Here is a 23713-nt window from a genome sequence, read left to right as displayed (position 1 = left end):
AATATAGGCTACTGATGGTGCCTTGAATACCGGTTTCTTTCATTTAATGTTCATGTTATGGGGATTTTTATATAAAGGAAATTTGTCTTTTGTGTCTGTTGAAAATTAAAGATTACTGACAGAGCCATAAGAAAATATTGCTTTATTTATCTGATCATATTGGAATATATTTGTTAGGTTTTCAGTAGGTTCAATTAGGTTCACTAGACTATATGCGTCATTTAAAAAAAATTCAATGAACATTCGAACAGTCCGGCCCTCGGCTTGTAGCTAAATTTTTTATTTGGCCCTCCGTCCATTTGACTTTGACACCCCTGCTCTAGTCGCACCGCATCTGCCATGCACAAATTCATGTTGTTCCTATGACCAGAGAAAGTTAAATATTCCTCATATTAAAATAGACATTACGAGCTGCTAATAATAATAAAAACGCAGGGCTATCGATACACTTGGCTAGGCCACTCAAGCGCATTTTATGTTTTGTAATAGTGTTGACAGTGCTGAATAAAAAGTTAATCATGAACTCATTCGTAAAAACAGCAGCTATTTGCTGTATTCTTTGACAGTCTCTCAGTGGCCATGGTTTTAAAAGTTATTAAATCTTACGTAGGCTAATATCAATATATGCTGTGGCGGAGGTCTTGGAAGCGCTGTAGGTACGGTGATTTGAGCTATCCGATTGGCCAGCGCAGTAGGCACATTCGCACGATCCACAGATGCCCCTGTCCCCTGGGAAAGGCGGAGTTTGTTTTTCAGACAAATTAAATTGTTCAAAATGGGAACACTTTGTTTACCCGGTGCGCAGGGCTTCTAAATCAATTGCACCGCGAATAAAAAACGAAATGTTTAGTGATCGACTAATAATGACTTGAAGATCGATGAGTTGGCGACTGGTGTAAATATCTAGTATGATCATTTAATGTTACTGAGAATGCTAACAGTAACTGCTAAAATAAGTCAGTTAATTGTCTAAGGGAACTAAATATCCCTAAACTGCCTTCTTGAATCAACTACAGACAAGCTAGGTTGAAAATCATGTTCATTTGTATTCTGAGTAAACTATCCCTTTAAAGATAGTGTGTGTTTGATATTTTAAAAAAAATACAAAGAGTTGCACACTACATATTATATATTTCGGGGATATGTTGTGTAGTGTGTGTTTGAAACAAGAACTCTCAGATGGACAAAGAGGTTCAAAATAGTTTTTTCTGAGCATCCAACTTCCCGTTTGCAATGTTTACAAATGGCTTTAAATTTCTCTGAAGTATTTTCTGCTATCATAAAATTAATTACAGCTTTTGACCGTTCCAGTTCTGTTTTAAAGAGTCATACACTCTAAAAAACTAAAACAAGGTATGAATACTGTTGTGTGCATGTTTTGTATAATATCTGTATAATTACAAAAAAAATGTATTCATAAACTTCCCCCTCCCTACACCTCTGAATATAACAGGAAACCTGTTTGATCACCATGCACTGCAAAATCATTCTGTCTATGGATAAAGAGAACATCAACACATTAACATCAACACGCCAGAGGATATGTAGTTGAGCATCACAACTTATTTATACTTATCTGTACAAAATATCATTGGTTTGACTTGATTTTCTACACCTGGGGCCTGTTCAGGAGATTGGAAATGTACAGAATGTTCAGATATAAATGCATTATGTACATCAAATATGATCGACTGCAAGATAGATTTGAATAGTATAGGAAATTGTGTTTGCTCTATTCATTCTATTTCTATCTGCAACATGCATTTCCTGATACAGCCATGCCTTTAGTTGAAGGTAGCTAATCCAATAGTTTATGTTCCAGATACAACCCTACCATTAGTTAAAGGCATCCAATCGTTAAAAAAATAAGTGGTTACTTTCTGAGATCTGTATTTAAAAAGTAGTCATTTTGGGATCTATAGTCACAGGTATAGTTACTTTCCACAAATAATATTCAAAACTATAGTTATCCCAGGTCTGGTGTGTGTGTATTCAGTCCCTTCTCTCTCTGTGAAGAGTGTAGTCCAGGTTAATAAGCTGCATTAGGAATCCTCTGTTGGGGAACACCCATCGTTTTTGCTGCACCAGCCGGATGGCTGCCAGCAGAGGATGATGATGATGGATCATGAGGAAGGCTAGGACCAACGCAGCCGACCGACTCACTCCTACAGCACAGTGCACTAACACCTTGCCTAGGGAAGACAATAACATATATACAGTCACGCATCAGTCACTCACACTCACGCACACACTCACAACACACACACCAGCGCACTGTATGGGTCGTGGCTTACCTCCTGACTTTAATGCCTGGTGGATGTACTGAGCAGCAGGGTAAAAGAAAGGTGAGAGGTCAAAGGTGGGTAGGTCATTGGCAGGAACACCGTAATAGCTGACTGTGGTACCGTAGTAATCATCACTGCCTTTACAACACATCTTACCATGGGCTGCATTCAGAACATGAGTGATGCCCAACCTCCACAGCTCATACTTGTTATGAGACATATACCTAGGAGAAACAACGTAGAGATATCACCACAATAACACGCACCATCACGCACACACACGCCAACAGAACATACTGATTCAGCCCATACATATCATGAGACATGTAGCTGAGACACACAACAACACACCATCTCCAAACATACGTGATGTGTAAGTATAGGTGTGTGCATGCACATGTGTGTGTCTGTGTAATTACGACTGGAAAAGCAGGTGTACTCACATATCCCCCAGGTATAGGTTGGGCCACACCTCGTCTCCATGCCTACAGGAGCTCTGGGCTGAATGTAGCACCTCTTCCAGCTCCTCCAGAGATGGAGGCTCACACATATCTGGCTCACATTCACACCTCTGCCCAGAGTCACATGAGCCTGAGACACCTGACACACAACCCAGTAGCTCACCTGTCTTGCTGGACACTGTACTTGAAACTCCCTCACTGGCCATTGTAAAGCCGAAACATAAACAGTGACAGTCCTCAGCTCATACAGGTCTCGAACATAAACAGACCATTGCCTCTGTACTGCAAACTCTCACTAGGCACACTTGTTTTTGCTTGCCTGGTGTGCCAGGTAGGAAGAGTTTTCAAGCTTGCGTTATGACAGCAAGTGACTGACATGAACAGATGGAACAGTTAGCGGTGTTGACAAAATGTATAACTCCAACTTTATACCCCCTCTAGTGGACATTGAAGCCCAATGGCTTAAATGTCTGCAGGGTTGAAAAAAGGAAGAATGCTATTACAACCCTACTACATCTCTGGCTGCATACAGCAGCATACAGCATGATTCACAGATCCACCCATTTCGGGGTTCTTGAATGAAGAGTGACAGTCTAAAACGCATTTAGGTTTGTCAGCAAATATACTGATAACTAGTTTTCCTTTTTGTCTTTGTTGTCAGTTTTCATTTTATCTGACGCTTGAGAGCGCCATAATAAGTAGAGCGAAGCTTGTGACGTCAATGAAAACATTGGCTAAAATGGCAGCGACCATGAGCAACGTGGATGAAATTCGGGATAGAGTGATTTTAGGTGAATTTGATATAAAAAATGTAAGTGATTTAAGATTATACAATAAAATCAGATAAATTAAGATACTGCTTGTGTTGAAATATATGTGCAGATCTTATTGGAATTAACGGGTAGCCAACATTTGCTGGCTAAACATAATGTGCAGCTAACGCGTTAGCTAGCTAACGTTAGTACGGTAGAAAAAACAACACAGTTCGCACACAGCATATTTGTCATGAAATATATGTACTGTGTTTAATACGCCAATACATGAGTTGATCTGCGACGTATAAGTACTTTAAAACTGTTCAAATGTTTCCAGGTTCATACAACAGATTACCCTGGCAATTATCCAGGCTACGATGACACATGGAACTTGCAGAAATTTCAAAAGGTATCTAACTTAGCTAGTTAGCTAACTATTATCATGCTGGTCTAATTTTACATTCAGGTCTGTTGAGTGGAATGCCAAAAATACCCTTTACGTCAATATTATGTATATATTGCAGAATTTCAGAATCGACGTGGTGCAAATGGATGAGACTTTTCTGGAGTTCGACATGGTGGGCATAGATGCTGCTCTCGCCAATGCCTTTCGAAGGATATTGCTAGCAGAGGTAGCTACTACTCAAATGCGCCCTGGCAATAAAAATATATAATAATTAGTGGTGTCCATGTTTATTATGTTTTTATATGGTACATAGCAACATGACGTGTATTAATCCGCCCTCTCCTAGGTCCCCACTATGGCTGTCGAGAAGGTGCTTATTTACAACAACACATCTATCATTCAGGATGAGATCCTTGCCCACAGGCTGGGCTTGATCCCTATCAAGGCTGACCCACGACTGTTCGAGTACAGAAACGCAGGTACATTTATGCTGCATACCTTGTCTCCCCTTCCTCTGACAATGTTAACAGAAAGTTCCAAGACTTGTCTTGTAGAGGGTCACTGCCAACTACATCAGTTTTTAGGCATTTGTGCTTTTCTCAGGGGACGAGGAAGGCACAGAAATCGACACAATTCAACTTCAACTGAAGATCAAATGCACCAGGAACCCCAGAGCCACCAAAGACTCCGCTGACCCCCGGGAACTTTACTTGAATCACATGGGTAGGTAAGGCCGTGGACTAGGGCCAGCTCCAAGCATAAGTGGTCACTGGACGCTCAGGGGCCCCATTAGGAAGTCGGTGGGAGTCTCAACTTACTGTTGAGAGTTAGAATAGTAGAATGCACATGGTGCAAGTTTGAAATTTGGTTGTGTGTCAGTAGTTTTTATGTCAGTCACTGACAGTCACTCAATTAGCCATGTCAGCTAACAATTTTTAGATTGTTAAGTTAGTCTAGCCAGTTATCTAAACTTGTGGTAATCGTTGTTGAATACCGACCAGGCATGCAGGGCACGTGCCCAGGGCCCCTGACCTTCAGGGGGCCTCTATTGTTTGTTTTTTTAGTCACTCTCAACATGGCATAAGTCATGGGAAAATGTGTAGAATTGTATTACGTTTTTTTATAATGTTTTTCCTCAGTGTACTCTAAGGACATGAAGTGGGCCCCTATTGGGAACCAAGCTGATGTGTTTGCAGATGCCAACATCGGTCCAGTACATGGGGACATCCTTCTGGCGCAGCTCCGGCCTGGACAGGAGCTGGATATAGTCATGCACTGTGTGAAAGGCATTGGTGAGAGGACTTTCTCTGCAAAATGTTATAATGTCTGCACAATGGCAATCTCACTACAGTTTAACCTTTCTCAAGCCCTGTAACCAGTGATGTAGTATACAATTTAAATAACGTGGGTAAATGCTGATATTTGTCTGAATAAGTTGATGCTCCCTGTATTTTCAATGCATTTTTAGCAATTGGTGGGTAAACACTCGTCCAAATAAAAATACTTTACGTTAATTTACCCTCGCTACACCATTGCCTGTCGCTACAGATCTCCGTCATATTCTGTTGAAGTTAGTGATCTTTCTTAGCTGTTCTGATGGCTTAATCCTATGCTCTATGTTTCCAGGTCAAGACCACGCCAAGTTTTCACCTGTGGCTACAGCCAGTTACAGACTCCTTCCTGAGATCACACTAATGGAAACAGTGGAGGGGGAGAAAGCGGAGCGACTAAAACGCTGCTTCTCACCTGGAGTCATTGAAGTGGAGAACCATGGGGGTAAAACAGTAGCTATAACATTTTGAAGCATTGTCCTTTGCACATACTGAAATTGTACTTTTACTGTAGCTATTTAAGTTCCATGTAGTTAATTCTCCGTCTCCGTCTCAGGAAAGGTTGTTGCCAAGGTGGTGAACAGCCGCTTAGATACCTGCAGTAGGGAGGTTCTCCGACATGACGACCTCAAGAATGCTGTGAAACTTGCAAGAGTGCGGGACCATTTTATCTGTAGGTACCCAGTGAATTTAGAAATCACTATGTTGCTGTTTCGTGAATTTGTGAAATGTACAGTCATAATGTCTAGTAAACTCAGCATAAAAACAAACGTCCCTTTTTCAGCACCCTGTCTTTCAAAGATAATTCGTAAAAATCCAAATAACTTCACAGATCTTCATTGTAAAGGGTGTAAGCCCTGTTTCCCATGCTTGTTCAATGAACCATAAACAATTAATGAACATGCACCTGTGGAACGGTCGTTAAGACACTAACAGCTTACAGACGGTAGGCAATTAGGTCACAGTTATGAAAACTTAGAACACTAAAGAGGCCTTTCTACTGACTCTGAAAAACACCAAAAGAAAGATTCCCAGGGTCCTTGCTCATCTGCGTGAACGTGCCTTAGGCATGCTGCAAGGGGGCATGAGGACTGCAGATGTGGCCAGGGCAATAAATTGCAATGTCCGTACTGTGAGATGCCTAAGACAGCGCTACAGGGAGACAGGACGGACAGCTGATACATGTGGTCTGCCTCGCAGTGGCAGACCACATGTAACAACACCTGCACAGGATCGGTACATCACACCTGCGGGATAGGTACAGGATGGCAACAACAACTGCCCAGTTACACCAGGAAAGCACAATCCCTCCAGTGTTCAGACTGTCCGCAATAGGCTGAGAGAGGCTGGACTGAGGGCTTGTAGGCCTGTTGTAAGGCAGGTCCTTACCAGACATTACCGGCAAAAAGTGCTCTTCACTGACAAGTTGCAGTTTTGTCTCACCAGGGTGATGGTCGATTCACGTGTATCGTCGAAGGAATGAGCGTTACACCGTGGCCTGTACTCTGGAGCGGGATCGATTTGGAGGTGGAGGTCTGTCATGGTCTGGGACGGTGTGTCACAGCATCATTGGCTTGAGCTTGTTGTCATTGCAGGCAATCTCAATGCTGCGTTACAGGGAAGACATCCTCCTCCCTCATGTGGTACCCTTCCTGCAGGCTCATCCTGACATGACCCTCCAGCATGACAATGTCACCAGCCATATTGCTCGTCTGTGCGTGATTTCCTGCAAGACAGGAATGTCAGTGATCTGCCATGGCCAGCAACGAGCCCGGATCTCAATCCTATTGAGTGCGTCTGGGACCTGTTGGATCGGAGTGTGAGGGCTAGGGCCATTCCCTCCCCCCCCCCCCCCCCCCCAAAAAAATGTCGGAACTTGCAGGTGCCTTGGTGGAAGAGTGGGTAACATCTCAGACAAAGAACTGGCACATCTGGTGCAGTCCATGAGGAGATGCACTGCAGTACTTAATGCAGCTGGTGGCCACACCAGACACTGACTGTTATTTTTGACCCCCCCCTTTTTTTTTTTTTCGGGAACACACATTATTACATTTCTGTTAGTCACATGTCTGTGGAACTTGTTCAGTTTATGTATGTTGTTGAATCTTATGTTCATACAAATATTTACACATGTTAGGTTTGCTGAAAATAAATGCAGTTGAACGTTAGAGGACGTTTCTTTTTTTGCTAAGTTTAGTACATAGCCCATAGTGTTTTCACTAGAATATTTTTGCAAGGGTTGTGGGAAGGGGGTTGGGGGAATTAAGGTTTTAGGTTTTGTTACATTTTTATTTTAGGTTTTCACACAATCAGTCCTCTTTTTTTTTTACTTTTTTTTTTTTACAGAACATCCCATTTTTGTTGTACATAAAAATGTTAAAACCACACCAGGAGACCACTTTTGAGGTCTGGGAAACATTTATGAAATTCTGACTTTTGCTTCAGTTACCCCTTAATTCAGGTACATATGAACAGCATTTTTTTTCTTTGGTTAGCTGTTTGTAGCTCACGTGATGGACTTTGCAAAAACAAATGCCCACTGGATTGATGCAAATAATAATGATAGCATTCTGCCAGGTAGATAGGAATAGGTTACTTTGTAGCTAGTTAACATTTAATTGAAGGTTTTTGGGAAAGCCTTTCCATCTATCAGAAGACCGATCATTAGCATAGCTATATATTTTTTTCTGTTCAATATTTTATGTAGTGGCCCATATTGTTTTGCACTGTAGAAGCTAATTGTTTTTCTTCAGTGATTCTAGTACTTTGTTCGTTTAGTATAGTTTGGCATTCTGTGCATGAACACTGTCATCAATCCTGTCTTTCCTCTTTCCCATACAGTTTCTGTAGAATCCACTGGCATCCTGGCACCTGATGTCCTGGTCACAGAGGCCATCAAAGTTCTTATGACCAAGTGTCAGAGATTCCTCAGTGAACTCGATTCCACAGAGATGGAATAAGAGCTATTAAGTTGGACCAGATGTAAATACCCACTACAGGGGTTGGATATATGTGTGTGATGAGCCGGTGTCAACATGCTTTGGACAGTAGAATACAACACCAGTTGGAATAGCAGAACAATGTGTGAATCCTGAGGATTTCTTTTATTTTTTATTTTGTCCTTTTGGGTATACAAGAAAAATAGGTTGAGGTCTTTCCTGAATGAAGAGGGATTTAGAACTAATTTGTCAATGGCGGGATTGGCTCTTCTCAGCCAGGTGCACAGTTATGTGTTGTGTTCTGTATGAACTTGTTTCATGAAACAATAAAGGTAAAGCATATTACTCTAAATACTGATGTTGCAACATCTGTGCATACTTTAGATTTTACGGATGCTCTTATCTAGATCAATTACAAGACCAATTGGGGTTAAGTGCCTTGCCCAAGGGAACATTGACAGATTTTTATTTTTTTACCTAGTCGGCTTGGGAAGTTGAACCAGCGAACTTTCGGTTACTGGCCCCGCGCTCTTAAGTGCTAGGCTACCTGCCTATACGTTCCCCCCTCCAGTGCTATTCCACAGTGAGTTTGTTATTTAAAGGTACAATATCTTGAACCTATACTGAACAAAAATATAAACGCAACGTGCAACAATTTCATGGAATTCACTGAGTTACAGTTCATATGAGGAAATCTGTCAATTTAAATAAATTCCGTAGGCCTTATCTATGGATTTCACATGACTGGGAATACAGATTTGCATCTGTGGGTCACAGGTACCTTAAACAAAATGGGCCTCAATGGGTCACGGTATTTTTGTGCATTCAAATTGCCATCGATAAAATGCAATTGTGCTCGTCCGTAGATTATGCTTGCCCATAGTATAACCCCACCGCCACAATGGGACACTGTTCACAACGTTGACATCAGCAAACCGCACACAATGTGGTTGTGCGGCCGGTTGGACGTACGGCCAAATTCTCTAAAACGATGTTGGAGGAGGCTTATGGTAGAGAAATTAACATTACATTTTCTAGCAACAGCTCTGGTGGACATTCCTGCATGCCAAATGCGCACTCCCTCAAAACATCTGTATCATTGTGTTGTGTGTCAAAACTGCACATTTGAGTGGCTTTTTTTATGTGTAATGATCAAGCCGTTTAATCAGATTCTTTATATACCACACCTGTCTGTCAGGTGGATGGATTATCTTGGCAAAAGAGAAATGCTCACTAACAGGGATGTAAACAAATGTGTGCACAACATTTTAGAGAAACAAGCTTTTTGTGCATATGGAACATTTCTGGGATGTTTTATTTCAGCTCATGAAACATGGGACCAACACTTTAAATGTTGCGTTTATCAAATCAAATGTTATTTGTCACATGCGAAGAATACAACAGGTGTAGTAGACCTTACAGTGAAATGCTTACTTACAAGCCCTTAACCAACAATGCAGTTTTAAGAAGAAAAAATATAGAAATATAACAAATAATTAAGGAGCAATAGTAAAACAACTGTATTTTTTGCAGTGTAGATATGACATGCGCTAGTCCATATGAGCTTTTGTTGTCAGCAGGCTTTCATTACTTTTGCAGATTTTCACAACCTAGATACAGAAAAAAGATTGGGTAACGCAGCTTGATTATTGCTTCTTGAACAATATCAGTTGTAGCCAATGAGATGACTAAAGTGTAAATCAGATTGAACGAAGGGTAGGTACATTATAATTGTGACACTATAGCCCAGGGCTGGACACAGCTGTTTGTAGGGACGAGTGGGTTAATGCAAAATCTTGCTACTTTGTTTACTCAAGTGAATTGAAATAGTTGTGTACAGTCTTGCGAGACGTTTTCGAGCGTTGTTCAGAGAATGTTCCCTATGAAACGTCATTTCCCCCTATCTAGCAATTGAAGATGGCTGCCGTGGTAGAAAGAGTCGAGGGAGGTTTTGGAGCCCTGGATTGCGACTCGGCGTTACCGAGATTGTCTACACCACCACCGGATCAACCACACCAGAACAACCCGCTCTTAGGACTTCCCATTGTAGCGATTGAGACTATTCTCAATTTCCTGTCTTACGACGAAATCAGTCTCCTACGCTTGGTGAGAGAAAACAAAAACAAACCATGAAGCAAATACCAATGCAGCGTCTGGCTAATCTAGCTCCTGCCAACGTTAGCTATTTAACGAAAGCTAGTAGTAGTAGTACTAGTGTGTTTAACTTTCGATAAGTCACTGTTTATATGTTAAATGTGGATGTCTTTCCCACTTTTAATAATAATAATAGCTAAGGGTACCAACATATAGACAACTAGTTAAGCTAGTATAGTTTATTTGCATCGGCTTTTATTTCAATTGCATTTCCAGTTGCTTTAGCCAGCTAGGGCCCTGTCCTGGCTGGAACTCATGACAAACATGTCAAATTCAAACAAACAAATGTCTGTTTTGTTTAAATCTCTACTTTTCTACCTAAAGTAAATGCGTTATCTAGTTACTTAGTATGTTTGTCAAGATTTAGCAAAAAATCTGTAATTCTAAATGTCTACACTAAATTGGCTTGCTAAACATTCAAAGTTGGGTTTTATTTCTGCTTTCCACCAAGTACAGTAAGACTTCCCTTTAATTTACAGTGGTACAATAGGCCAATTGACATCTAGATGTTTGTGTGTGTTGGGGAGGAGTAGTAGGCTATTTCAGCTCTACCTCAACCCTTTTCGATCTGGCCATTGTAGAGTCCCAGTCGGCGTTAAAGTGGAACTGACAGCATTATAGCAACATGACATCTTATTCAAATCTGTTCATATACACCCCCAGTAATGACACATACCTGACACGTGTTCACTTAGATATGGTAATTTGTACAATGTTTGCGAATTGTCTACTAAGGCATTTGTGAAAATGTTATCGTAATAATAGTGTGAAAGCGGCCATGTGTTTGGACAATTTAATAGACACTGCAGTAAATACAAACATCTGTCTCCTCCAGGACTGGAGTCTACGCAGACCGGTGCACCATAGCCAATCAGAGCTACAGTAGGTCTTTATGCAAACAAGAAATTGCCACAGGCCTGCCATCATTCACTTTGAACTGGTCTGTGTTTACAGGCAGTTGTAACAGCATGACTTTAGGTCTATAGAACGAATTCACCAAAAGCCACAAATACACCTGAATGGATTTCTGCAGATGTCAATACCACGAGTTCTTACATTTGGTAACTTTGCAGTCCTATTGCTCAAACCATGAAAAGGTAGGCTCTCCCTCAATTATGCACAAGATCAACAACTAATGCTAGCCAGAGCAAGAAGCTTACTGACCCCGGTCATATTCAGCAGGTGTTGTGTAAATTCATCAGTTATTCTGCACTCTGGCACACAGAGGAATGCTCTAAAATTGGCATAGACAGCCAGAGTAAATTTGCCAACACAAGAGATGCTAACTGGATAAATCTTTCAAGTTACTTGCTAGCAAACCAAATGACCCCTGCGTCTTTAGCTGTGTATAGCCACCGAAAATGAGATATGGSGGGGGGGGGGGGGGGGGGTCACTCAATGACATCCTCCTAGCAGCTAGCTAACGTTAGTCTCTGTGTTTTAAGCTTGCTACATAAATGGGTAGCTAGCCTATTAGCCATGTTATGACTGACTTGTGATCATTGCCCTTGCAGGTTTGATTGTAGTGACATTCCCAGCCTTAGTTCCATTTGTCTGTTTTTGTCTGCGATATTGAGTTATTGAAACTGAAACAGTGCATCCTGAATGGAGGCAGCAAACAATGTACCAGGCCAGCTGTGATTTACAACCTAATAGCAATATTTTTGGGACTACCAAGAAATGAATTGGGGGAATTATATTAATCATGCATTGAACTGCATCCAACTATTCTACCAAAAATGCCTTAGTGTAACGTCTTGGAATGTTGAGTCAAATAGAACCTGTTTATAAATTTGGTTTTGTAGCATCAACTGGGAGTTTTATATCGCTTTCATATCTGCAAAGTAGTTAAAAAGCTGCCAGTTCCACTTTCAGGCCAGCCAAAGTTCAGTCTACTGTAGGGATTCTTCAATGGTCTTTCATTTAACAAAAGATGACAACATTATCATGCACAATTTATCATTGTTAGATGTAAAATTGCGCGACTATCATCTCCTTGGCAAAACTGTCAAAATTAATGTCAGGTTTCTTAAAAGAGTATGCAAGCACACTCGTTTTCCTAGCCTTTAGATAGGTCACTGCCCCGCACATCTGTGGGAACACAACCTGTGGTTACCTAGGTTCAAATGCAATTTTTCTTGTCTGCTTGGTTCAGTCATTACAAAACTACATTAAAGAAAAGTACATGTCTTAAGAGTACTTTAAAACATTGCATAAGGGCTTCCCTTATGCCCCTTTTCATGACTGCGAGCAGCCATGTGAGTGCTAGCTACTCAACATTAAGCTAGCCCAACTGGACTCAGGTAGACGTAAATGTAAATACGGGACACTCCAATTAGTGTATGCTATGTATTCATTTATGGATGTCAATCATCCATTTCGTACAAAGTGTTAAATTGGAATTTGTGGTGGCTAACGCTAGTTGGGTTAGGGACAGGGTTAGTTGACATGCTAAAGTTGTCTGTGGTGAGATTCAAACATGCAACCTTTTGGTTGCTAGATGTTTATATGCTCACCCATCCGCCCTACTTTTGTTTTTTTGCCTTAAGTAACCTGTCATGTATGTGTGTTTTAATGTTACATTTGATGTGTGTATATGATACATTTCCAACCATATCAAATGTAACATTAAACTCATTTGAGTGTCCCGGATTTACATTTACTATGTTACGTGTAGTCTGAGACCAGGTGGGCTAGCAAAGGCCAACGCAAATAAATAGATTATTCAGCTACACGTAGAGTGGTGTTACAAACGGACTATACTAAACAAGTTAAGTCTTACCTGTGATGTTTGTATTTATTTCCATACGCATGGCTACGCCTACGTGCAGCCTACTTAGACACCGGGTCCGCACATTTCCCACTCTCCCATGCTGAATAGCCTGAAGCCATATGGCTCTTCTCACATGCTCGATTTCCCTACATGGGTGTATTGCAGCATTTCTGACCTGGTTACATGTACATTGAACAACACAGCAGCTTTTCGGCATTTTTGTTATTTCTGTATAACAAAAAATCCATAACGAAGTTAGCTCTTTTTTCTTTTCCCCAATTTGTGGGCGTGGTCAAGGGGAATGAATTCGTAGTATGAGTATACTGAAGACAGTACAGTATGACGGGCAGAAACTGCTTCTCAAATAGAAATCCCCGATCACACTTGTAGTCGATGTCATGGCGACATTGGCTAGCTAGGCTCATGTGTAGACCTGATGACATGTTTCTAATGGTCGTCTTGCGCCGAACTGCACCTGTGCAGGCTGTGCACTCTTTCGACAGTTTTTAACGTGTCAGTATGTCACTTTCACCAGGTTAGAGTAATAACATTGGCTGGAATCTAGATTGACTTTTTCGATTTAGAATGAACTACTCATTGGGCTTGTTCAACATTGCACCCGACAGTGCAGGTGACTGCTGACTGATCTACAAATCACCTTGCGTCATAAATAACGACTCGTTATTTGTAAGTCAGTCACAATTTACTCATGATTCATCACGGTTTTGATGCTCTCGAACACGGCCAGATTTCTCACACCTGGGTCTGTTTCGCAAGCATTCCCGGAAGTCTTGCGACGTTGTTTCTGGGTTTAGGAACTTTGTGGCCGTACCATCACCCCACTGGTGCACCCTGCAGTGCAAACTGTCACTTTAGTTTGAGTATCACAGGCTGTATGTGTCATGCAAGGTCATGGAGATGTTGGAGGAACGGTAAAAGACATGCTCCTCAACCATACCTTCCCGACTCTGTTCTTTTCCCAGGTATGCAAGCGCATGGACATGATCAATCAGCGCATGCTGAACCAAGGCTTCCTCAAGGTGGAGCGTTACCACAGCCTGTGCCAGAGGCAGGTTAAAGCCCAGCTTCCAAGGTCAGTCTCAACACCACTGGAGGGAATTCTATAGTATTTGATGTGTATGCTATTTGAATATACATGTTTTTGCTTGGCCTATGTCCAGTAGCAAATCAATGAGTAAAAGTTGGTCTATTGCAATTCAGGAAATTAAATCAGAAGTGCTTGAGCTCTGTAGGAACTAGGGCAGTCTTGTTCTTTCGACCAATTGATTGGTAAACATCTTAAAATGTGTATTTTTCCATATAAACACCATATTTTATAAATCAACTAAGCTATAAACACCATATTTTATAAATCAACTAAGCTCAACTAAACTGAGCTTGCTTTACTCATTTTGCTAATTAAAAAAAGCTAGCCGATATTAGACTAGCCACCTATTTATTTATTTTTTTAACCCTTTTTTCCTCCCCAATTTCTCCCCAACACTCTCCCCAATTTCGTGGTATCCAATTGGTAGTAGTTACATTTACATTTAAGTCATTTAGCAGACGCTCTTATCCAGAGCGACTTACAAATTGGTGCATTCACCTTATGATATCCAGTGGAACAACCACTTTACAATAGTGCATCTAACTCTTTTAAGGGGAGTGGGGGGGGTAGAAGGATTACTTTATCCTATCCTAGGTATTCCTTAAAGAGGTGGGGTTTCAGGTGTCTCCGGAAGGTGGTGATTGACTAGTTAGTCTTGTCTCATCGCTGCAACTCCCGTACGGACTCGGGAGAGGCGAAGGTCGAGAGCCATGCATCCTCCGAAACACAACCCAACCAAGCCGCACTGCTTCTTGACACAATGCACATCCAACCCGGAAGACCCAACCAAACCGCACTGCTTCTTGACACAATGCACATCCAACCCGGAAGCAAGCCGCACCAATGTGTCGGAGGAAATACCTGGTGACCTGGTCGGCGTGCACTGCGCCCGGCCCGTCACAGGAGTCGCTAGTTCGCGATGAGACAAGGATATCCCTGCCGGCCAAACCCTCCCTAACCTGGACGACCCTGGGCCAATTGTGTGTCGCCCCATGGACCTCCCGGTCGCGGCCGGCTGCGACAGAGCCTGGGCTCGAACCCAGAATCCAGAATTTGGCACAGCTAAGTGATTTAAGTGGTCTAAGGCACAGCGATGCAGTGCCTTAGACCACTGCGCTACCCGGGAGGCCCCTTAGCCAGCTATTTTAAATGTCCATTTGTGTTTTCTCTTAGTGAATTCAATTGTTGAATCATGTTTTGTCTCATTTTCAAGTAACTAGCTGCAGGCTTAAAAATGAAAAACCCTCAAATGAGTAGGTGTCCAAACTTGACTGGCACTGTATATGAGGGAATATACAGTGCCAGTCAAGTTTGGACACCTACTCATTTGAGGGTTTTTAATTAATTTTACTGTTTTCTACATTGTAGAATAATAGTGAAGACAACTATGAAATGACACTTGGAATCATGTGTTAAACAAATCAAAATATATTTTAATTTTAGTTTCTTCAAAGTAGACACCTTTTGCCTTGATCACAGCTTTGCACACTCTTGGCATTCTCACAACCAGCTTCATGAGGAAGTCACCTGGAATGCATTTCAATTAACAGGTGTGCCTTGTTAAAAGCTAATTTGTGGAATTTCTTTCCTCAATGCGTTTGAGCCAATCAGTTGTGTTGTGACAAGGTAGGGGTGGTATACAGAAAATAGCCCTATTTGGTAAAAGACCAAGTCCATATTATGGCAAGAACAGCTCAAATAAGCAAAGAGAAATGACAGACCATCATTACTTTAAGACATGAAGGTCAGTCAATCCGGAACATTTCAAGAACTTTCAAAGTTTCTTCAAGTGCAGTTGCTAAAACCATCAAGCTCTATGATCAAACCGGCTCGTGAGGACCGCCACAGGAAAGGAAGACCCAGAGTTACCTCTGCTGCAGAGGGTAAGTTCATTTGGCTTGACTGTCTCTGAAATTGCAGCCCAAATAAATGCTTCACAGAGTTCAAGTAACAGACCCATCTCAACATCAACTGTTCAGAGGAGACTGCATGAATCAGGCCTTCATGGTCGAATTGCTGCAAAAAACTCCTACTAAAGGACACCAATAAGAAGACGACTTGCTTGGGCCAAGAAACACGAGCAATGGACATTAGACCGGTGGAAATCTGTCCTTTTGGTCAAAATGTGAGATTTTTGTCGTGTCTTTGAGACAGAGTTGGTGAACAGAAGATCTCCGCATGTTTGCGCTTAGTGGAACTATCATTTGTTTTTCAACAAACAATGACTCAACACACCTCCAGGCTGTGTAAGGGATATTTGACCAAGAAGGAGTGATGGAGTGCTGCATCAGATGACCTGGCCTCCACAATCACCCCACCTCAACTCAATTGAGATGGTTTGGGATGAGTTGGAGCGCAGAGTAAAGGAAAAGCACCAACAAGTGCTCAGCATATGTGGGAACTCCTTCAACACTGTTGGAAAAGCATTCCAGGTGAAGCTGGTTGAGAGAATGCCAAGTGTGCAAAGGGTGGCTACTTTGAGGAATCTAAAATATATTTTAACACTTGGTTACTACATGATTCCATTTGTTATTTCATTCTTAACTATTCTACAATGTAGAAAATAGTAAAAATAAAGAAAAACCTTTGAATAAGTAGGTGTCAACTTTTGACTGGGACTGTAGTTTGCATAGAAACCTAAATAAAAGCATGTAGATGGAAATATGCTAGAATGGAGGTTTAAAAATGAAATGGTGAATAGCACTTGGTTGATCTCTGGAGAGCTGAATAGATCAAGTGAAAGAAGAATTAATCAAATAAATCGCAGAAAAGGTATGTAGTGTGCGCGTTTAGTGTTTTTGTTTGCTCATACAGGAGCAATAAAGGCGGAGTTCACAAAAAATAAATTGGTAACGGCCAATGTTTCGCATTCATTGGTCGGCACGAGAGAAGCTCGCTCTCTGTAAAATTCCAAACGGTCTAAACCATTCGCTTTCGAGAGGCTGGTCCGGATCGGCCTTGAACCAATTAGATGTCTGTTTGGACCATTCAGGACCAGCCTTAATTTGGCCCCAACTTTGATGTCCATGTTAGGTTCAGATTTGGTGCGGTCGGACCGGCCTTGATTTGTAGGCTACATGCTACATTTTTTGTAGTTCTGTCTTTTGAGCTGTTAATGCTCTGTATTATGTCATGTTTTGTGGACACCAGGAAGAGTAGCTGCTGCTTTTGCAACATCTAATGGGATCCTAATAAAATACCAAATTTCAATGTCTACGGATGTAGATTTTTGGTCTGGAATAAATCTGAACCAATCAGACGTCCATGATTTTGACTGGACCGGCCTTGATTTGGTCCAAAAATAGACGTCTATAAGAGACTTAGGTTCTGAATGAAAGTTGAATATAACTTCAATGTCTGGGGACATAGGGATTTTAGACAACTTTTCAAAAATTTTGATTACTGGGTCTACTCTAGATTTGTGGGTTATAGGAGGGCATCAATTTATTTGCCTTGCCTAGGGTATCAAAATGGCCAATTTAATATAATGCAGCTTTGGATTTTACCCCAGTCTCGAAAGCGAATGGTTTGGAATATTATGGAGAGCTTTTCTTGTGCCGACCAACATTACATAATACAGAACATTTAATAGACAATAGCTCAAGGACAGCACTACATCAATAAAAACTCAATTTAAAAAAAGGTGCCTACAAATCAAGGCTGATCAGACCGCACCAAATCTGCATTTAATATGGACATCAAAGTTGGGGCCAAATCAAGGCTGGACTGGACCAAACAGACTTGGTTTAATGATGGTGATTTGGTTTAACGCTGGTCCCGACTGCACAAAAATACAATGGGACCAAAAACAATACGTCCAAAAAATGTTGGCATCGGTCCATGCTTACTGGGGTGTGGCCTACAGTGTCTGCTGCAATGGAATTTTAGAAATGCCCATCAATGTGGCAGCCCTACTGTTTGTAAAACAGGCAGTTTCATTGGCTTTATTAGTCCAGATTCCTGTGACTAATCAATTTGCCTATTTGAGCTCTGAATATCAGCTACTTAACTTTATCAGGGGTTATCCTGAGACTATTTGCAATGTGTTTACAGAGCGGGAAATGCATTTCACAGGTTCGGCATCAGCGCTCGCCTAAAAATACCATATTCCACTGGTTAAGGTTTAGTTTATTAATTTGACCAATTTTTTTAAAACAAGCACACACCTTGAAAAAGCCATACATGCACATGTATAAAATCATTGAGGATAACACACAATAAAGACTTATTTCCATTGTGGTCCTCTTGAGACAAGATCGAACACAGTATGGCAGTGAAATAATAAAACAAAAACAGAACAACTATCTCATCATTCCAGTTACATCATAGGGGTTATTCATATGGGCATAGAAGACATCAAACATATTTTTACTTTATTTTTGAAGCTGCCCAGAGAGGATGTTGTTTTTATGGGCAGAGGCAACTCATTCCATTCTGAGGCTCCAGTATACAAGAAAGTACCTTTCCCAGAATTACTCCTGAACCTGTGTAAGCACACATCAGCATCACCTGATCTGGTGCTGTGATTGTGTGCATCCCTAACACAAGGAATGTAATCATTTAGATATCTGGGCGCAGGACCATAAATACTCCTGTAAACCAAACCTAGTCAAATCTGGAACACCCTAGCCTCAACAGGCAGCCAGTTTAGTTCCTGAAAGCAGCTCCTGCCTATGTGAGTACGTGGACTCACCTTCAATACTACCATGATCAGCTTATTCTGGGCTATCTGGAGCTTCCCATTCATAAGTTTAGATAAGCCCCCAAACCAGGAAGTACTAGCATAGTCAAAATGGCATTAAATGAGGGCAGTAGCTAGCACTTTCATGGAGTCCTTATCAAGCAGCTTGGACTATCTAGCCAAAAACTTAGTCCTGGCATTAACCTTCCCTAGCACCTTATTGGCCATGCTCACACCTCCCAAGCTTCCATCTAGGATACATCCCAAGTAGCTAACAGAGGTTTTAGTAGTCAGCACCTCACCCCCCAACTCCACTCTGATTTCAGACGACCTACACAATTATCAAGGTCTGGATCCAAAAATAATTGCTTCAGTGTTCCCTAAGTGCAGAGAGAGCTTATTATCTCTAAGCCATTTGCTAATGCAAGCCAAGAGATTGTTACTGTTTTTGGGCATAATTATGTGAGGTTTTGATGTTGGTGTGTCTTGGTCAGTTAAGCTTTGACAATGTCGCCCTCGTTAATCTTCCGCCGTAGGTGAACTCCTAATCCTGCCTAATGGGCTAAATTCCATGCTTTCTAAATATAAATATTGACATGGTGCTAGCTCAACAAATTAAGTTAATCAATGGGTGTGAGTGATTTCTGACTTTCAAAAAAGACAAATCAAATTTCCCACACCCCTAATCTGATAGTCGGGTGGAGCTCAGTCTGCCCAATGGCTCAAGTGCCCACACACACAACATTGACAGACGCGCGCGCACACTAGCAGAGGGCTACTCGGCATAAAGTCCTCTCAGACAGATCCAGCTCAGAGGCCCAGCTTCTGAGATCCCCCTCAGCAGCAGATATTAATTTAATTAAATGGAAAATCATCTTTATTGACACTTTTTTAAATATATATATCAATTTGTGCCCCTACTCAAAATGAATCACTTTAAACTAAAACGTATTGGAGCGTTGCAATTCTAGAGCGAATCGTTCATGGAAGGAGGTCCATGTTTTCCTTGTTACAATAAGAAAGATGCATTGTGGATAATTAGATTAAATGAATCATTTGACCATAAACTTGTGCATGACTAGCCTAAAATGATAGCCTACTCACCCCAGTGTCAGCAGCACCACCAGTGCATTACAAAAGTGATTTACCTCATGCCTCGAGGCAATTTTTTTCTATGGCTATACTTTTATTCCAAACCATTCAGCAACTTCACTTTTTGATGATCCCTCAAGTTTGCATTCAATCGTGATAATGTTACTTGTATCATCTTGTCCAATGTATATATTTGGTGTGCTTAGGCCTCCCGAGTGGCGCAGTGGTCTAACGTACTGCATCGCAGTGCTAGCTGTGCCACTAGAGCTTCTGGGTTTGAATCCAGGCTCTGGGCATGCTGACACGGTTGCCAGGTATATGGCGCTTCCTCTAGCTGGCTTCCAGGTTAAGTGGGCATTGTGTCAAGAAGCAGCGCGGCTTGATTGGTTTGTGTTTCAGAGGGCGCACGTCTCTCGACCTGCGCCTTTCCTGAGTCCGTACGGGAGTTGCAGCGATGAGACAAGACTGGAATTGGAATTGAAAACCACGAAATTGGGGATAAAATATATTTTGTGCTTTGTCTTGTGGCAGGCGGGAGTCGGAGCGGAGGAACCACTCACTGGCCCGTCACGCTGACATCCTGGCTGCTGTAGAAACGCGCCTCTCGCTACTCAACATGACCTTCATGAAATATGTGGACTCCGGTCTTTGCTGCTTCATCCCTGGCAAGGTGCCTAGATTCATCCTCTTTAACCTACCACCCACTAACGACCTGCCACATCTGTACATTAGATGCTCATTTTTTTTATGGTGTTCTTTTACATCGACCAACTTTAGAGCTTCTCCTGTTTGGCCACAAGATGGCACTCCTGTTCTTAGATTGACTATAGTTTAGAAAAATTATTTGATTAAATGATCAAAGCATAATTTCTTTTAAAGTGGAAGACCAGTTCCATCCCAAAATGAACATGCTAGCTACTTCCATTAACTTGGATAGTCTTGGCCTCAACAACATTACACACACACACCAGGATCACATTCTTAACATTCTATGGCCAAGCGTACAATTTATTCTAAGCTTAAGGTTCCCGGCATGTGACTGTGTCTTTCCCTGAGGTGATTGATGAGATCTACCGTGTGCTGCGCTATGTGAACTCTACACGTGCGCCCCAGCGGGCTCATGAGGTGCTGCAAGAGCTGCGGGACATCTCTTCCATGGCCATGGAGTACTTTGATGAGAAGATCGTCCCCATCCTGAAAAAGAGGCTTCCCGGGGCTGACCTGTCAGGGCGCCTCATCGGATCTGCCCCAGGTAATGGACAACTACACTGATCTTTCTATGGCCAATAAAGATTCTACAGATGCCCATGTTACTTAATATGAATACAATTTAACATGACGATATTTATTGTTCAACTTCGCTACCCATTTAAGATTGAACCTAAGATCATCACCCTCCCTATTCTCTCTGCCTACCCCAGTGGCTGGCCCCTCCACCTCCCTAACCACCATGTCCCTGCTGGCCAAGAACACACCGTCACGCTCTGAGATGACCAAGGTGCAGCAGCAGGTAAAGGTGAACGGGGCGTCTATGACGGTGCTGCGGCGGGAGAATCAGGAGGTGCGCGTCAAGCAGCTGGAGCAGCAAAAGCAGCTGCAGGACCAGGAGCAGAAGCTGCTGGAGCAGACTCAGGTTATCGGGGAGCAGAACGCCCGGCTGGCTGAGCTGGAGCACAAGCTCAGGGAACTGATGGACAGTGCGGTGGGGGGAGGTTCCAGGCCGGCCGTAGCCGCCTCCACCACAGCAGCTTCTTCCTCGACGGGCTCTTCTGCCGTCGCCACGACGTCTTCTGCTGCCGTCGCCACGGCATCCAGTGCCATGGCCGCAGCGGTGGGGATGATGGGTAGCCCGCCCTTGAAACGCACCAGGAAGAGCTCAGACCTCCCGCGCCAGTCCAAACGCCTGCGCAGCAAGAAATAGGACACAATGTTTTTTGTTTTGCCTGATTGCACATCCCACCATGTCCTGTGACATTTATTTTAATTTTCATTGTTTGGAATGTCTTTAGGAGAGGGGGGGGTCATGGTCAAGGAGTCCGGAGTTGCTCTGTTTCCCTTGCGTTGAGTTCCCTTTGTCATATCCTTCTCAAATTCCTACAGAAACTACACCATGGACATGTTTATGCTGATTTGGCCAGCATATTTGGGCAAGAGTGCCAGTAGTCTCCACAGTTTAACCACTGACTCTTAAAGCCACTAAGAATTTGCACACTAGTTGACAAGGTTAGGGTTAGTTTGAAAAGTCAAACACCAATTTTGGTGTTCACTCTTTCTTGTCCATCAACAAAAGTCAATCCACATTAGGTTGTTGGCTCCTAGTTGGGAGAGAGTCTTTGCAGTGAGGCAAGAAGTAATGAGAGCTTTCTAATATGCATCGCTTAACTACTGAAGAGGTTGACTTTGGTTGGTTAAAAATGCATTTGAAATATTGGCTAGACGAGACCACTCAGGATAAAGGATGTTTAAATTCTGCCTCTGAGACAATTTTGTTCTTATTGATGCAAATACCACTTAGTTTTAAGATGTAATTTTCTTATTGTTCTGTCTGTTGGCCAGGTGGGATTGCTTGAAAAATATCCTTGCGCAATATTCTTCATTTTCTGAGAAGGGCTTTGATTCCTGCATCGAGAGGATTATATCCCAAATGTGGCGCAATAAAATTAAAGGAAGTTAGTCTCTTATTTCCAAAAAATTGAAATTTGTTTATTTTAGCCAGGTCCTGGGAGATCAGACATCTTCATGAAAAGGACAGTTTGAGGGTTCCTGTTGTAATGAACAGTGTTCAGCTAGCATTAGTGAAATGACACAATTGATTTTAAATGGATTTCTGTGTTCCACATGAAGATGCGTTGAAGACAGGCAGGCTAATGTGGCTATTTATCATGTAGCCAAGGGCGTGTCTAAAGCCATGGTGCCTGGGGAAATTAAGGGAGTCTTTACATTAAGCAATGGAAGGACAGCTATAGGATCCCACTAAAGACTTATAGTTTTCAGAGATCAATCATTTCTGAAAATAGTTCTCGGACACCATGAAATCTTCCTTCAGGGCTAGAGTATTTCTGCTCCACCGTTATCTATACGTTTTGCCAATGCTTGTCATTGATCAAATACTAGATTGTGTGAAATGGGATTTATATGCAGTCAAGTATCTGCTGTTTTTGGGGAAGATTAATCAAGCTTTATCGACGAGGTAGAAATGACCCTCTGTATTGATTGACCAGACTGGTAATTCTGAGGTCAAAGGTAAATTTGCCACTTAGAAAATGTCTCCACTCCAGGGTATTTAGTCAGTTGTCATCTAGACCTACTGATCTTATTGTTACGCTGTCTTTGTACACAAAGTTTAGTCCCATGTAACACAAAGTTCATCTGTTCAAGAAATATTCAGATTTGCCAAATGACTGTCGTGCAACTACAGTAGTCTGTCTATCAATGTAAGACCTACTGAAGATACATTGTGGAAGGCGTTCTACTAAAAGTGACAAGGTTTTTAAGTCTTAGGATTCTCCCTGATTTGCTATAAACACTCTTGCACAACAGCACCCTTCCCATTTCAAGATCTCAGCACACAGTTCTCTTTTCAGCTTGAGCCCATAATGCGGCTGGTAATGTAAGAATGACCTCAACAACTTGTGGCATGAAATCTCTGTGTGGCATATTGGGAAACGCAGTTCACAACTGAGTGGACTCAAGCGTGTATTCTAAACGGACTGGGCAGGGCAGGAAAC

At 42.0% G+C, this 23713-nt stretch overlaps 3 protein-coding genes across 5 annotated transcripts; 2 read left to right on the top strand and 1 right to left on the bottom strand.

The window, feature by feature from the left end:
• Nucleotides 1–1892: 1892 nt before the first annotated feature.
• On the bottom strand, nt 1893–2988 carry LOC111978628 (dual specificity protein phosphatase 13A-like; the record flags this gene model as incomplete). Its single annotated transcript, XM_024008804.2, has 3 exons — nt 1893–2192; nt 2295–2509; nt 2729–2988. Coding segments are annotated over 3 exons (675 nt in total), but the record flags the coding sequence as incomplete, so codon positions are not given.
• Nucleotides 2989–3350: 362 nt separating this feature from the next.
• On the top strand, nt 3351–8529 carry LOC111978627 (DNA-directed RNA polymerases I and III subunit RPAC1). The gene is made up of 9 exons (XM_024008803.2): nt 3351–3557; nt 3839–3910; nt 4026–4133; nt 4254–4386; nt 4511–4630; nt 5047–5199; nt 5534–5683; nt 5795–5911; nt 8080–8529. The coding sequence occupies exons 1-9, from the start codon at nt 3468–3470 to the stop codon at nt 8196–8198; spliced, it is 1062 nt and encodes a 353-aa protein (XP_023864571.1). The 5' UTR covers nt 3351–3467; the 3' UTR covers nt 8199–8529.
• Nucleotides 8530–10062: 1533 nt separating this feature from the next.
• LOC111977736 (F-box only protein 28) lies at nt 10063–22490 on the top strand. 3 transcript variants are annotated; one of them, XM_070448465.1, is made up of 6 exons: nt 10071–10283; nt 11167–11428; nt 14088–14197; nt 20517–20655; nt 21042–21237; nt 21407–22490. In XM_070448465.1, exons 2-6 carry the CDS (start codon nt 11351–11353, stop codon nt 21904–21906), a joined length of 1023 nt encoding a protein of 340 aa, XP_070304566.1. In that variant the 5' UTR covers nt 10071–10283; nt 11167–11350; the 3' UTR covers nt 21907–22490. The 3 variants fall into 3 exon arrangements, with proteins under 3 accessions (XP_023863078.1, XP_070304566.1, XP_023863080.1); XM_024007312.2 differs by having other exon boundaries at nt 10194–10283; nt 11167–11213; XM_024007310.2 differs by lacking the exon at nt 11167–11428 and having other exon boundaries at nt 10063–10283.
• Nucleotides 22491–23713: the final 1223 nt, after the last annotated feature.

Source organism: Salvelinus sp. IW2-2015, linkage group LG18 (genome assembly GCF_002910315.2).
Source record: "Salvelinus sp. IW2-2015 linkage group LG18, ASM291031v2, whole genome shotgun sequence".
Lineage (NCBI taxonomy): Eukaryota > Metazoa > Chordata > Actinopteri > Salmoniformes > Salmonidae > Salvelinus > Salvelinus sp. IW2-2015.
The sequence above is the reverse complement of the archived record's forward strand: the minus strand, read 5'-3'. Positions and strand labels throughout refer to the sequence as shown.

Bases quoted from the DNA above. Each gene is read 5' to 3' on its own strand.
- LOC111978627 (XM_024008803.2), top strand. From the start codon at position 3,468: ATGAAAACATTGGCTAAAATGGCAGCGACCATGAGCAACGTGGATGAA. The intron at 4,387-4,510 runs GTACATTTATGC...TGCTTTTCTCAG, and splicing joins GTTCGAGTACAGAAACGCAG to GGGACGAGGAAGGCACAGAA. The intron at 5,684-5,794 runs GTAAAACAGTAG...TCTCCGTCTCAG, and splicing joins TGAAGTGGAGAACCATGGGG to GAAAGGTTGTTGCCAAGGTG.
- LOC111977736 (XM_024007310.2), top strand. From the start codon at position 10,095: ATGGCTGCCGTGGTAGAAAGAGTCGAGGGAGGTTTTGGAGCCCTGGAT. The intron at 10,284-14,087 runs GTGAGAGAAAAC...TTCTTTTCCCAG, and splicing joins AAATCAGTCTCCTACGCTTG to GTATGCAAGCGCATGGACAT. The intron at 14,198-20,516 runs GTCAGTCTCAAC...GTCTTGTGGCAG, and splicing joins GTTAAAGCCCAGCTTCCAAG to GCGGGAGTCGGAGCGGAGGA.